At 37.0% G+C, this 13937-nt stretch overlaps 1 protein-coding gene across 1 annotated transcript in view; it reads left to right on the forward strand.

The window, feature by feature from the left end:
* Nalcn (sodium leak channel, non selective) overlaps positions 1-13937 on the forward strand; it is a 211162-nt gene that overhangs the window by 104060 nt on the left and 93165 nt on the right. Inside the window, exon 13 of the mRNA XM_013022975.1 lies at positions 7987-8124. Within this exon, the coding sequence (XP_012878429.1) occupies positions 7987-8124 (138 nt within the window). The remainder of the gene's footprint in view (positions 1-7986; positions 8125-13937) is intronic.

The following is a 13937-nucleotide window of genomic DNA, read 5'->3' on the forward strand; positions in this document are numbered from 1 at the left end:
GTTTGGACATCTGCTGTGCTTCTAATCATGTTCAAGCTCATTTTGGCATTTAAGGCCAATTACATTAGTTCAGATTTGGTAAGATTTTTCCTCCATCATCTAAAACTTGACCAATGAACAGTTCCTCCCCACTCCCCTCTTCACTTATTCAAATGGCACGCTTGGCAACAAGCATATTTTTGGATTTGTAAAAGTAAAACAAGTAATGCTAATTCATTTTGAAGAAGAAAAAAATAAGCAAAGAACTGGTTGGTCTTTTTTGTCAACACAAGAGACTGTTAGAGAACTAATAGAAACCACTTATTTCAGCTCTCTAAAATACTAGGAATGAGGCATTAGAGGAATTGTAGGAATGTTGGTATTTTAAATGTTTTTAATGTCTTGGTGTTGTAAATGTTTCACGTCTATTGACAAAAAAGTAATTAATGCAAATAGAGTTCCTATGCAGAAAAAAACAAAGATGACTCCAAAAAATTTATTATTTGAAAGTCACTAATAATTAAATCTTGCAGAACAGAGCCCTACAATGCTACGCAGTCAGTATTTCTTGTGTTTTTGATGTTTTTGTTTTGGAGACCAGGACTAGAATTTGAATGCAGGGCCTCATGCTTGAGAAGCAAGCATACCACTTACACCAAACCCCTCTCACTTTTTTTTCTTTATTATTATTAGCCTTAGGATTCTTTCTGTTTCAGATTCTATTCTATGAACTAACTTATGATACAGAGCAAAGCACCTAGTTTACCAAGCTTCTTAGATTCAGCCATTTCCTGAGTGCTACTTATTCCAGTTATTCATGAATAGCTTCAAATGAGTCAAAGCATTATTTTATGAGCAACAGAATATTCACTGTAACCTTCTTCTAAAACCTTTATAGGCTTGGATTTGGAAAATTAGACCAAAAAGTATACTCTTTAAAAACAGGAGTTTTCCAAATAACTGTCATTTTTCAACTGCCACCAATAGATTATAAAACAAACTGGAAGCATGGCTCAACTAGTAACATACTAACCATTTGTGAAAAAGCCACATGGTAGTTGAAGGCCTTGAGTTCAAGTCCCAGTACTGGCACCATAAGAAAATAATAGAAGCAGATGGCTCACACCTGTAATCCTAGCTACTCAGGAGACTGAGGATCGCAGTTCAAAGCCAGCCCAGGCAGGAAAGTCCATGAGACTCTTACCTCCAATAAACAACCAGAAAACCAGAAGGGGCACTGTGGCTCAAATAGTAGAGCACTAGCCTTGAGATGAAATGCTCAGAGACAGAGCCCATGCCCAGAGTTCAAGCCTCATGACTGATGACAATAATAATAATAATACAATTGTAGACACATAATTAGAGGCAAAATAAAGCACTTTTAAAATCATTTATCTAAAGGAAACATCTTCTTGAAATACAATGCATTCTATTTCATTTTTGAACTTATAAAAAAAGAACCAGATTGTGTACAATATGAAAAAATGTAAGTCATAGAAATTCTAAATTTTGACCAGTATCATCACTGTTTCTCCATGGAGGGATATCATTAATACCTTTTTGTAATTTATCATTTAGAATGTTATCTGTATGGTGCTTTAATTTTCATTAAGTATTCATTCATACTGTATTCTGATTCTCAAAAACATCTCCGAGAATGAGAATAAGATTTTGTCATCATTGCAAATGTTAGTCTTGGGCTGGCAAGAGTTTTATCCAAAGCTATTAAGGCAGTCAGCAGTGTTTTCTCAAACATAAATGGTGGCCAGTGATGTTGGAGCTTGGTCTTCAGCCTCACTGGTCTTCGGAACTGCAGAGCACCACAGCCCTTGTAATTAGGCCAGTCAGACTCTCGCAAACTGCAGGCCTTTCCCCTGTCATCTTGAAAGGTTATCCCCTGAGGGTGAGAGCAGAAATAGGGATGATGAAACTGGACCAAAGGAAGTTTTGAATAGCTCTTGGCTGATAACTGTACTCCCCAGAAAGCAGTTGTGAATAGAACAAGGCACATGGGTAGGATAGGAGGCCTATTCCCAGTGCAGGCAGGAGAGAAATACAGCCAGAATTCAATTCACCTCAGAGTTGGTGTTTTTCCTAAGACTTTGGCAAAAAAGACATGGTAGAGTGGATGGAATTTGGAGAGCTAGGAAAAAGCATGATTTAATTAATGGGTCATAGAATTCCATCTAAACTAGATAAGTGGGATCTGAGGTAAAGGAAAATGATTTACACATTTGGGCTTTATAGATTCACTCCAGATTTTAAATCAATATTTCTGTTTGTGTGCAATTCTGTTCAGTCACAATAGAGGAGGATTCTTACCTTTTATTCTCTGAGGGATTCTTAAATATGCTAAAAGTCATTTTAATAAAGTTTCCCAGTGTCAAATTATCTATTAAGACCTGCACCCTGTCAGTAATATTATCAACCAATTTAGAAATATATCCCTAATATCAGGCAATTTTCATTTTAATTACATAGTGACATCACTTTAAATATTATTAAAGCTTTGGGTAGTTAAGTATAACTTAAGAAGAGAAAGGGTTTTTGAATAACATGAAATATAACAAATATTAAGAGAATATTAAAAGATCATGAGACCTCTGGATTTTAGATGATAAACTCCTGTACAGATTAGTGGAATTTGGATAGGGAACAAGAGATTGAGTAGGTGGATAATTATGGCAATTAAAACCAAAGGAGATGTCACTTGGGTGATCTGCGAATCCCATCCAGGCAAATCTATTTTAGGGCCTTCTGATAGTAAGACACAGCGGGAACCCCCTCAGTAAATGGTGGAGCTACGGTGTAAGTTGTCAAGTGGTTTTCATTTTGAAAGCAAGTCTTTTGTAGCAAAGCATTTTTTGAAACCAGCTAAGAATAAAAAAATAATAATAAGAGATGCAAGATTCATTGTCAATTGAAGGTAGTACATGGATGATGGCCATGGTATTCCTCACCACACTGTATATTTTTATAATGTTTATATTCTAAGAACAAAAGAAATATACATCTTTTACACGTACTGCCACATGAACAATAAAAACATTTTTAAAATACTTTTACAAGATACATGATCACACAGCAAGTTGTATGTGAATGTTTAGAGCAGCATTATTTATGATAGCATCACAGCTAAGCCAAACAGATGAAAAGATAACATTTAGTAGATCTTGACAGTGAAATTTTATTGGACAATAAAAGGGAAGGAAGTATTGATACCTGCCACTGTTTGGATAGACCCTGTGACATGGGGTGTGATTTCAGTTACAAAGCTTATGTCAATTGCAAACACACTTCTACTGTACATATTGCTACATATTGACCACAGGCTAATATGCTTCCCCATTCTAGTTTTTCTAAGTTTTTGACTATGTTTACTCTACATTAATATCCATCAAAATAAGCATGGGTCATCAAATTCCAAATGTCATCCATGATATTTATTGAAGGGACTAAGAATGATATTAAAAGGTCTGAGATCTGTTTACTTTATCAGCTTGGATAAATACCTTTGCTTTGTTTTCAGTGTAACAATGTCTATCAGATAGATTTGGAGTCCGAAATGAATTCTTGGGGCTGACAGAGGAAAGGATTTCCTGTCACTGATGGCCTGGCTTCAGTGGCCTGGATAAGGAGACACCATCCGGTGTAGCGATGACTAGAGTTTAAAGGATGTTAGGAATAAGAGAAGTGATGAAAATACTGCTCAGTACCCTTTCTTCCACTTTGGTGATCTTATTTTCATCTAAGTCTCTTCATCTGGGTTTATGCATGTAGGCTACACTACCATGTAAAAATAACTTTTGGGGAACATATTAACAGCTGCAGATATGCTGTTAAGGAATATCACAGGTAAATGCAAAACTGGGATCAGAAACGAGAGTTGGGTTAATCAGAATTTCCTGAAAGATGGATGCAATGGAGGATGACATGAGAAAGGCCAAAAATGTCCTAAAATTCCTTGGCCTAAATAACTTGAAAATTGGGAGTCTTTATGTTCTGAGAGGCAGGAGTGGAGGGCAGGGCTGGGAGAGGGGCGTAAAAAATGGAGATGTGCAATGCTTGTGATTCCTGGCAAACGTCCCAGTGGAGAGATGGGCTGGGTTCTGGAAGGAGAGCTGGAAATGCAAGTGAGATCATGTCTGAAGGCATTAAAAATGAATGGGATAAACTAGCTAGTTATAGTTGAGAGAAAAGTAAAGGATTCTGGGATCGTGTTGGAGCTCTGTGACACTTAACGTTGAGAAGTGAGGAGACACCAGTCATAGAAACGGGGAAGGGTCTTGCTGCAGTACTTTATCTGTGTCACTGGTTCAGAGACTCCGGCTCTGTTTGGGTGTGTACCATCTGGTGCCACGGCAGTGTCCACTCATGCCTTCACATGCTTCCCGTGGCTTGTGCCTTCTACTCTGGACTTCTTGCTCTTTGTCTTGCTCAAATCCATCCAAAGAATATGGCCTCTGATTAAAATCAGAAACTCACTAAGCTAATGATCCTCGCAACCTTTCTTCTCCAGAGACTATCATGGCAATCTCTTAACCTCTCTTCGCTCAGAGCTTTGTGCCTCCTTGGGTTGGAGTATGAGTGTACTAATGCTGTGATTCTGCAGTTCCCTTCCGTTGCTCATAGTCAACTGCATGGTCAATCACCATTCATGCATTCACCTCCAGATTCTACTGACAGCAAGGTGATTTTCCTCTGTAGTTTCCATTTGAAAGTCATTGGTGATTTTTTTGGCTGATTTAGTTCTTCCCTGGAAGCACAGAGTTGCTTTTTCAGGATGGCTCCATATACAGCTTGAAGCAGACAGCCTAACTGCTCATCCTGAGTTCCTTGAGAACCGAGGAGGCACCTTTGGCATACAGGGACAGCTCTGTGCAGTGGTGTTTAACATAAGAGGATCTCATTACATGTTAAAAGGGAAAATGCAAGTGTAAACAGTGCAAGTAACAAATAAGCAGCAAATAGCAGTGTTCCATGCACTGGTTTACACCATTAGATGGAGAACTGAAGGGTAAAACAGCAAAATCACAACACCCCTGGCTAACGTCTAAGGGAATTAATAGAGCAAATGACAGTCAACCTAAAATAATTACACAAATATAATCAAACAAGTGAAGAGCCACAATATCATACAATTTTATTTGAATAATAACTACCAGAAAGAATGGAGAGTGGCAGGGGAAGAAGCAGAGATAGAAAGAGGCAGAAAGAAAACAAGAAATCCAAGAACCATCCTAAGATCATCACCTAATGTTATCTTCTGAAACAAGTTAAGAAGAAATAGAGGTGGAGAGCATATCTTTAAAATATACTCATATCCCATAATCTCAGGCAATTCCCACCAAGAGATATATAGAATCTAGAGGGAAAAAAGAAACCCTCATGTGTCACACAAGTCCACATTCCTGTCATTTACTGAACACACTACTAGCTGAGGGTTCCTTAGGGATGAAGCAGTTCATTAAAACAAATTAAGCTGATTGGTGTCTAAGAAGAAAGAGCTGAATGTTTGGTCTTCAGGTACCAAGAATCAATCTCTTGTGTTTAATCATAACTTTTGTCATTACTTTTGGGGAAGAAGAAAATAGAATTCTTTAACTACTTGTGGGCTCTGTAATGGCTCACCTACTGCTATTGGACCTAGAGTGTATACACACTTTCACTTTGACTATGTTGAAAGTAAACTATGCACAATTTGGAGGAGGAGGGTTAGGAGGGAAAAACTTGGAGAAACTGAGGGAAAAATGGTGACTTTTGTAATTGTAACCGCTCTGTACATCACCTTTTCAATAACAATAAAAAAGAAAATATAAAAAGAAGAATAAGAAATATTTACAATATAAAATCTCTAAATCACTAATATGAAAATCTCTAGAGCTGTTACATAACATTAAGTCACATGAGTCAGTTTGTTTTGTAAAAAATTAATTGATTAAAAAAAGATTTTCACATTGACCGCACATTTGTGGAAGAGGATAGAACAATCTGATATTTTCAGGTGAATTGGAATTTGTGCTCCTTGACGTTGGATGTAATATACTTTTTAAAATGCAGGGACAAGTAATTGTTCTTAGTGCTTAGTTCTTGTATACTTCTTTAAGAGCTCAAATGATGTATTGGGAAAAATGTCTATAGCACTTTCATAGTGAGTTGAAGGTAATCTTTGTGGAGAATGGCCTTCTATTAACACGAGTCATGGAACATCTATTATTCTTGGTAATGCTGAGGTCAGGTCTCAGTAAGAACATATTCATATTTCCCTGCAAACAAACGATGCTGGGAGATAATGAGATTACAGAAAATCTCACTCAAGGAGAAGCACTTCCCTCCCACAGACAGATGAGTGGGAGATAGCTCCTGAGTTAACATTCACTTAGCAACTAATTGTTCCTTTATTCAGGTGCTTCTGTGATGCCCTCCATATTTGCCCTTCTGAAAAAGTTAATCACCTTAGTAAAGGAAATCAAATGAAGACTGACCACTGTGTTATTAGGATTGGAAAAGGTAGATCCACAACTTCAACGAACACAAGATCTAACTTGGAAAATTACTTATTTGGAGTCATAATGCCTGGTTGTTACTTCTGCTTGTTTCACAATTGAGTGAATTTGGGAGAATCACTTCTCATTCTTGAGTCTCAGTTTCCTTACCTTCCTCTTGGCTCTAAGACCCTATCACTGTAATACGGCTTTTATCTTGGCCTTGGTCTCTTTGTGTTATCATGGATTTTATTCTTTACTTGACTTGATGTCTTCATTGCATTGAAGCCTATTAAAATCTACATTTGCGAAGTCACTAGACTACAGCTGTCCAAACATTATCACAAAGTCTCATCACAAAGCATTTATTAGCTGCAGACAATAGCTTGCTTCTGTGATCTAGCAACTGAGGAGGTGAAGATCAGGAGAACTGTGATTCCAAAACAGTTCAGGCAAAAAGTACGAGAGACCCCATCTCAACCAATGAAAAGCAAAGCAGCAGATAGATCCTTGTGGTCCCAGCTGTGCAGGAATGTTAACAAGAGGATCAAAGTCCAGGCTGGCTTTAAAGTCTGTAGTTAAAGTCTGTAGTTAAAGACTCTATTTAAAATCTATGAAAGCAAAATTGGCTGGGTTCAAATGGTACAGCAACAATATAATGAATGTAAAGCCCTGAATTCAAACACCAGTACTGGGAAAAATATTATAGCCATCATCACAAAGTCTTATTAAGAGGCTTTTACTGACCTCTAAGATACAGAAGATACATGAGTCAAAGATGCATATGTGTTTGTGTGTGTGTGTGTGTGTGTGTGTGTGTGTGTGTGTGTGTTAATATAACCATGTTAGAATGGGCCCAGGCAAAGATTTTTGCAGAAAGTGTAGATACTCTGAACTTGACCGCCTCTTTATGGAATATCCTGGATGGTTTTTGGTCTTGGCTTCTTCTGCAGATTTCATCCTGCCTTGGATATTTTTTAAACCATGAAAAAAATGTGTCTTTGTTAAGTTGCACAGCATGGAATCATTGTTCAGAAATATTTCTTTTTAAGAGTCACATGTTTAATATGAGAGCTGAAATAACTTGATAAATGAGTACCATAAAAATAAAATTAAGGCCATTATTATTCTCTTATATGTTTTAGACAATCAAATGTAATTCACTATAAAATAATAAGTTTCTCCTGACAGCTGCAGCAAAAGCAAATAAATCTGCTGGGAATGTGAAATCGTTTTCTTATTGAAAGAAGAAAATAGAAAAAGGCAAATAAAGATTCTAAATTTTCTTCTAATATGCTCAACAATATTTGCCAGCACCAAGGCTCATTTTAAAATCAGTATCATTCTTTTGGTTTTTAGAAGAGTTAGATGCTATGCTTTAAGACATTTCTCATTGGATGCATTAAGACTGTTCTTCCCCTGATTAATCAGATAAGAGTCAATAATACGAGAGTAGGGTTCTCAGTGGAGAACCAAAGACTTCCAGCTGGTATTGTAATCCCTCTGTTCTGCTCCTCCCTAGGCATTCATGTCCATGTTCCAGATCCTCACCCAGGAAGGGTGGGTGGACGTAATGGACCAGACTCTAAATGCTGTGGGACATATGTGGGCACCTGTGGTTGCCATCTACTTCATTCTCTACCATCTCTTTGCAACTCTGGTGAGTTTTAACATTTCTTTTCAATTATATCTGAACATTCTTCATGGATTAGCATCAACCCATGTTTGGCAAGCTGTTGATTTCAGACTGAGTGCTGCAGGATGGACACAGAGTATTCCATTGGGGATCAGACCCCTGCAGTTCTGAATTCCACAAATCGGAGCACAGGGCAAAGAACTGCTTGTTCAGTCAGAAGTGACTCTTTTAGTTACAAGTGTTTGCATGAGAGAACACAAAACAACATAAAACAGAAATCTCATATTCACACACCTATTTAACTAGCTTCAAATATTCACACCCAGATAATCTGCAGATCATACTAGAACTCTGTGATTGCTTTCTTTGTTGTATAGAGATGCTGTCTTCAATTTCAGTGCTGCTTCTTCACAGCTGTAATTACAACAAGGACAGAAGCTACAGACCTCAGGGTGCAGTCATTTAATTAGAAATCAGCTCAGGGTTTTGTACAATGTGTGAATGAAACACATGGGAGAAAATAAGACATTGCTGAAAATATAATAAAAGTACCAGAAAACTGCATACCAGATCCACATAAAACTGATTCCTGTCATACAAAATTTTTCCTTCAATGTATTTATATTAAAATAAAGACAAAAACTGTACACATTCTGACAAGTATGAAATGTAATTCTTAGTTCTTCCTAATACCAAATCTATATCTGCATGTAATTACTTTATATTTAATCCAAGCTGTATTCAAAGGCTATGTTACAAGTTTGAGTTAGAAGCTGGGTGCTGATAGAATTAGGTTTCTTTAACTTCAAAAATGATGCTATGCATATTTAAAGTACATTCTAACAAATGTAAAAATTATATTCTATTACTTCACAAACTTTCCATTTATAAAGCAAAGTATACTTGACCAGTTTAATGTGTCACTTATGCCCCTTTTACGCCAATTCCCTGTTACTCTTCTTTCTTGTTTTGCTGTATACTTCTTCTCCCAGGAAAAAGCCTCAATGAATTTAGTTTGAGCCCATATTTTAGTTTTAAATTATTTTTCACTCAATTTAACATATATAAATTCTAGAAAAGTTCATTTTATGTAACACTAAGGAAGACAATAATTAAAATGTACAAATTCTTGACAAGGTACATTGCTGTCTATTTCAGACTCATTAAGATATAAAAAGAAATGTGTAGTTTCCAAACAATAAAATACAGAGATTTCTCATACATATAAAATCTATTAAAATATGAAGTATTTTAAATGTAAAGTTATGATTGCATACATCTTACACTATAAATTTTGAAAATTCATGTTAACATATTTTAGTTTGAGAAGTGCTTGGTTACAGCTGCCTTTCCATGTGACCAACATGACCAGGCTGAGCAAACAATGAATTTGGTCATGTATTGACTGTCCTACAAATCTTTCATCAAATATTAATTTTAAGATCATTTCATCAATACACATGGATCTAACTCAGTCATTGGTATATATGGCCATATACTAAGGCTATTGATTAGATAGCCCCTATGGGTTTACCCGGATGGATAAATAGACTTTCCCAAAGGCTAAGTCCTGTGCAGTCTATGTCATAAGTTCAATGCCTCAGTCTGAATCACGTCTCTCTGTCAAAGTTTTCTGGTCCAGCTAGTAAGCTCAGTCTGCCACCTGTATTTATATAGCCAGTGCATTACAGATGGTTTCTACATTTTAATTTTTATTGTTTACTTATTGGCTTTTTGAGACAGGGTCTAACTATGTAGCTTTTGTTGGCCACAAACCCTCAAACATCCTGCCTTAGCCCCCTGAGTGCTGAGATCACAGCCAGCCATTTCTGCATATTTCAATGGTTAAGTAAGCACTGACATCCTCATGGAGTATTAACCACAGACACATAGCCCCCGGTACAGGAAAACTGTACTAACAACTCAGCTCTGAAGCAATAGAGTCATTAGGATTCCTGTTCTCTTGCAGTCTCAATTATTCTTGATATTGTTTGGCTTTTGAGATTCTAATGCACTTCTTAGTGGAGCTTAGGTGTATCATTTTTCCTAAAACTGCATTTTTGCCCTTCAGTAATTATTAAGGCAGTGCTTCTTTTCCTGACTCACCTGATTGCTTGCTTTACGTGTTTTCTCCACGAATTGGGTTGTGTTTTTACATTCATTTGTAGTAGTGATGCACATGTAACCCATGTCAGCCCTTTGACTACTCCCTGTATCACATGTGTGATGTCTAGTTAAAGCCATTGAGTGGTCCTTTAGAGCTATACTTTATTTGAACGCATGCTTGCCCAATAAAAATATTCTCCATATTCTTTCTATTAAAAAGTTTTTTCTTCTCACTTTGACCCATCTTAGCTTAATTTCTTCATAGTATAAATTAGAAGAAATCAATGGCTTAAATAGAACTTAAGTCAATTTTTCTTACTCAGATTTAAGTGACAATTTCAATGTTTAGAGTATTTATTGGATTTATCTCATTATTAAACCTAAAACCAAATGATAAACTATTTTGACATTTTTACCTACATAACATTTTAACACTGTTTAATAGAAGCAATTTTTTTAGTGAAACAAAATACCATGTCACTAAATGAAAATCAAGAGTATGCGTGGCTATCACCTCAAATTCTAGGCACTACCTACATCTCACTGAGATTTTACATAAAACACGATGAGCAATTGTCTTTCTTGCCCTGTATACCCTTAAAGGCTGACAAATAAACAGCCTATATCAGGTGACCTCTAATTCATGAATCCCTATACTGTCATGTATAAACGTTAACTTGTTTTTGGCCAAAGTGTTCATCAACTTAGTTAAGCATTAGCACCAGTCAATACAACCCCATCACCAAACATTGCAATTCTTACCACTCAAGGAAGGACTTACGCCTAGAGGCACAGTGATTAAAGTTGGGGGTGGAGAGTACGTTTGTACTTGCTACTCTTAATCAGTGCCCAAGTAATAAATGGCTTCTTCCAGGTTGTTTCAGCTTAAACTGCTGTGAAATCTGCAAAATATAATCCGTAAAATAGCTGGAGGTTTGTTTGGGATTTGGGTTTTGGTGGGACTGGGTTTTGAAATCGGGGACTTGTGCTTACCAGGCAGGTGCTTCACCACCTGGGGGTGCTAAGTGGCTGCCTAGTAACTCAGAGGTCACTTGCCTAGAGCATCTCATTTTTGTTATTTCTGCCTAGGTTAACCCAAACCATGGTTCTCCTATTTACACTGCTTCCTATGTAGTTGGAAATACAGACACTTACCTCCACATCTAGCTTTTTTTGGTTGAGATGGTCATCTCCTGCATGTTTTGTTGTTGTTGTTGTTAGTCATTTGTTGGTTTGGCTTGAACTCAGGGCCTGTGTGCTGTCCCTGAGCTTTTGTGCAAAAGACTAGTGTTCTACTACGTTGAGTCACAGGCCACTTCCGGTTTTCTGGAGGTTAATTGGAAATAAGACTCTCAAGAATTTTCCTGCCCCAGCTGGTGTGGAATCGTAATCCTCAGATTTCAGCCTTCTGAGTATCTAGGATTATAGGTGTGAGCCACCAGCACCTGGCTTCTCATGTACTGCTTTTGCCCAGGTTGACCTCAAACTGTCATTCCCAAGTAGCGGGATACAGCCCCAAGCCATTGCACCCAGTTGTATATGCCAATATTCTGCTTGAAGGGGTTAGGCCTATATTATAGACACATCACAGGACTCTAAAACAAAAAACATGTTTCAGGTTCAAATTGCTATTCCATAAATCTGTCTGTAGGCTTGAAGTGAGAATTTTTATTCAGTTTTATGTTTCTATTTGTAACATATTTCAAAACATCTGAACTCAAATTTGGGGAAATCTACATAAATACACAACCTGTAATGTGCCTTTCATCCATGCTCACATGCAGTGCTATGCAACCTGGTGAGTTTCTGATGTAGTCATCTCAGAAACAGGCAGGTGCCAAACAACAACAACAACAACAACAGGGGGAAAAAAGTTGAGCCTGCAGATTGTCCTGGAATAAGAAACAACAGGCAGTTTTATCATTCCTGAGGGCACCAATTTGTCAGCTCACAATGAAAATCAAGCTCAAGTGTATAGCAAATGCATATTCATAATGATTATCTATTATCCATTTAAAATCTCCATTCTGCACGTATGTACTCTGTATTTCTGCTCCTGTTGATTGTGTTTTCCCAAATGCTTGTGGAATTTATCCTTTCTATCACTTTTACCGGAGATTTGGAGGTAGGGAAGGGGGGATGTGTGACTGGAGCAGAGATTCTATTTCTCCCCTCTTTGGTGTTTCTCCCTTTATTAATGTCTCAAAGGAAAACCTGTGATGTGAATACAGAAAGGGGAGAAAATGTAATTAAGCATTTATTGTAGATGGTCTTTTGTTACCTTTGAAGTGCTGAAATTAGCACAGCCATTTCTTGATTCTGCCTTGGTAGCAGCAGCTTGCTGAGAACAGTCACATTTTGCTGATAGAAATGTGCATTCCAAAGTGTAAATTAAATAACTTGATTTTATAGAATTCATTTAAAAGTGCGTCTGCATGGAATGGATCCCATTTTACATTGCTCTGATTACATTTGACTTTTTGTTGACCCGTATAAAAAAGGAATGGTTTCATAGTACAGTCTGTAAGACAGCTTAAGATGGCCTTCTTATAAATGTTAAGAGAGAGAGAAAAAAGAGAGAGAAACGAAAGAATGGAGGATATTAATTTGACTCCTGCTGTGTTTTTACTGCATACTTGAAAATAATTTAAAGATAGGAAGGGTAGCATTTTAGCTAAAGAGCCAGCTATAAGCTATCTAAAAGATAAAGGAATAAAACTCAGCTTCAGGGAAAGAAAAGAAAAAGGGAACAATAGATAGGATAAGGTTAAGACTACATGACATCTAGAGTTAAAAAGAAATCAAAATAGAATGTGTTACTATAGTGATAAAAACTATTAACCAAATAAATCCATTCCAAGTGATGAGGCTGTCCACTTAAAAAGATATACTTTTCAGCCATCTGAATCATTCTAGTCCCAATGACAGTCTTTGTTGTTATTGTTTTTGTTGTTGTTGTTTTCCTTTCCTTTCCTTTTTTTTCTGGTGCCTGTACTAGTGCTTTGATCCAGAGCCTTTTCTTTCAAAGCTAGCACTCTACCATTTGAGCCACAGCTTCACTTCCCATTTTTTGCTGGCTAGTTAAGATTTCTCCAGGACTTTTCTGCTTGGTTTGGCATGAGACACTGGCACTCAGCTCTTAATGAGTCTTCTGTATATAGAGGAGAGCCATGGTGGATCAAAAAGAGTGACTGAGGAAATAAACTTGGAAACAGAACGATTTATGTAACTAAAATGTATTTATGTATAAAGGTCAGAAAAACAACTCTATGTTTAATACCTGTGTGATGCCTAGCAAACACTTAGATCAGGTGAATCTGTGCACTTTCAGAATGGTGTGAAAAGTAAAAGAAAGAGAAAAAAATCATAAGAGACAGGACAGTAGCCAAACACCTGGGAGATAGCAAGGCAGAAGCCATATTGACGCTGAAAACTTCACTTTTGAAATTTCACAAATGATGTTACAGCATTCATAAAAATTCTAACATATAAGACTTTTAAGCCTTCAAGGGGTCCTTGAAGAGTGGCCCTAATGATAGAGCTCCTACTGAGCAAGTAGGAGGCCCTGAGTTCAAAAGAAAGGATGGATAGATGGAAGGAAGGAAAGACAAAAGGAAAGAAGGAAAAGAGAGAGAATTACATAATTTACAGCTATTAATTACCGAAGGTAGCACTGCCAGCATATAAAAGTATTTCATGTACACAAGTAAACTCTAATGACTTAGTGGGGC

The sequence above is a fragment of the Dipodomys ordii genome, unplaced genomic scaffold, assembly GCF_000151885.1.
Source record: "Dipodomys ordii isolate 6190 unplaced genomic scaffold, Dord_2.0 Scaffold65, whole genome shotgun sequence".
NCBI lineage: Eukaryota > Metazoa > Chordata > Mammalia > Rodentia > Heteromyidae > Dipodomys > Dipodomys ordii.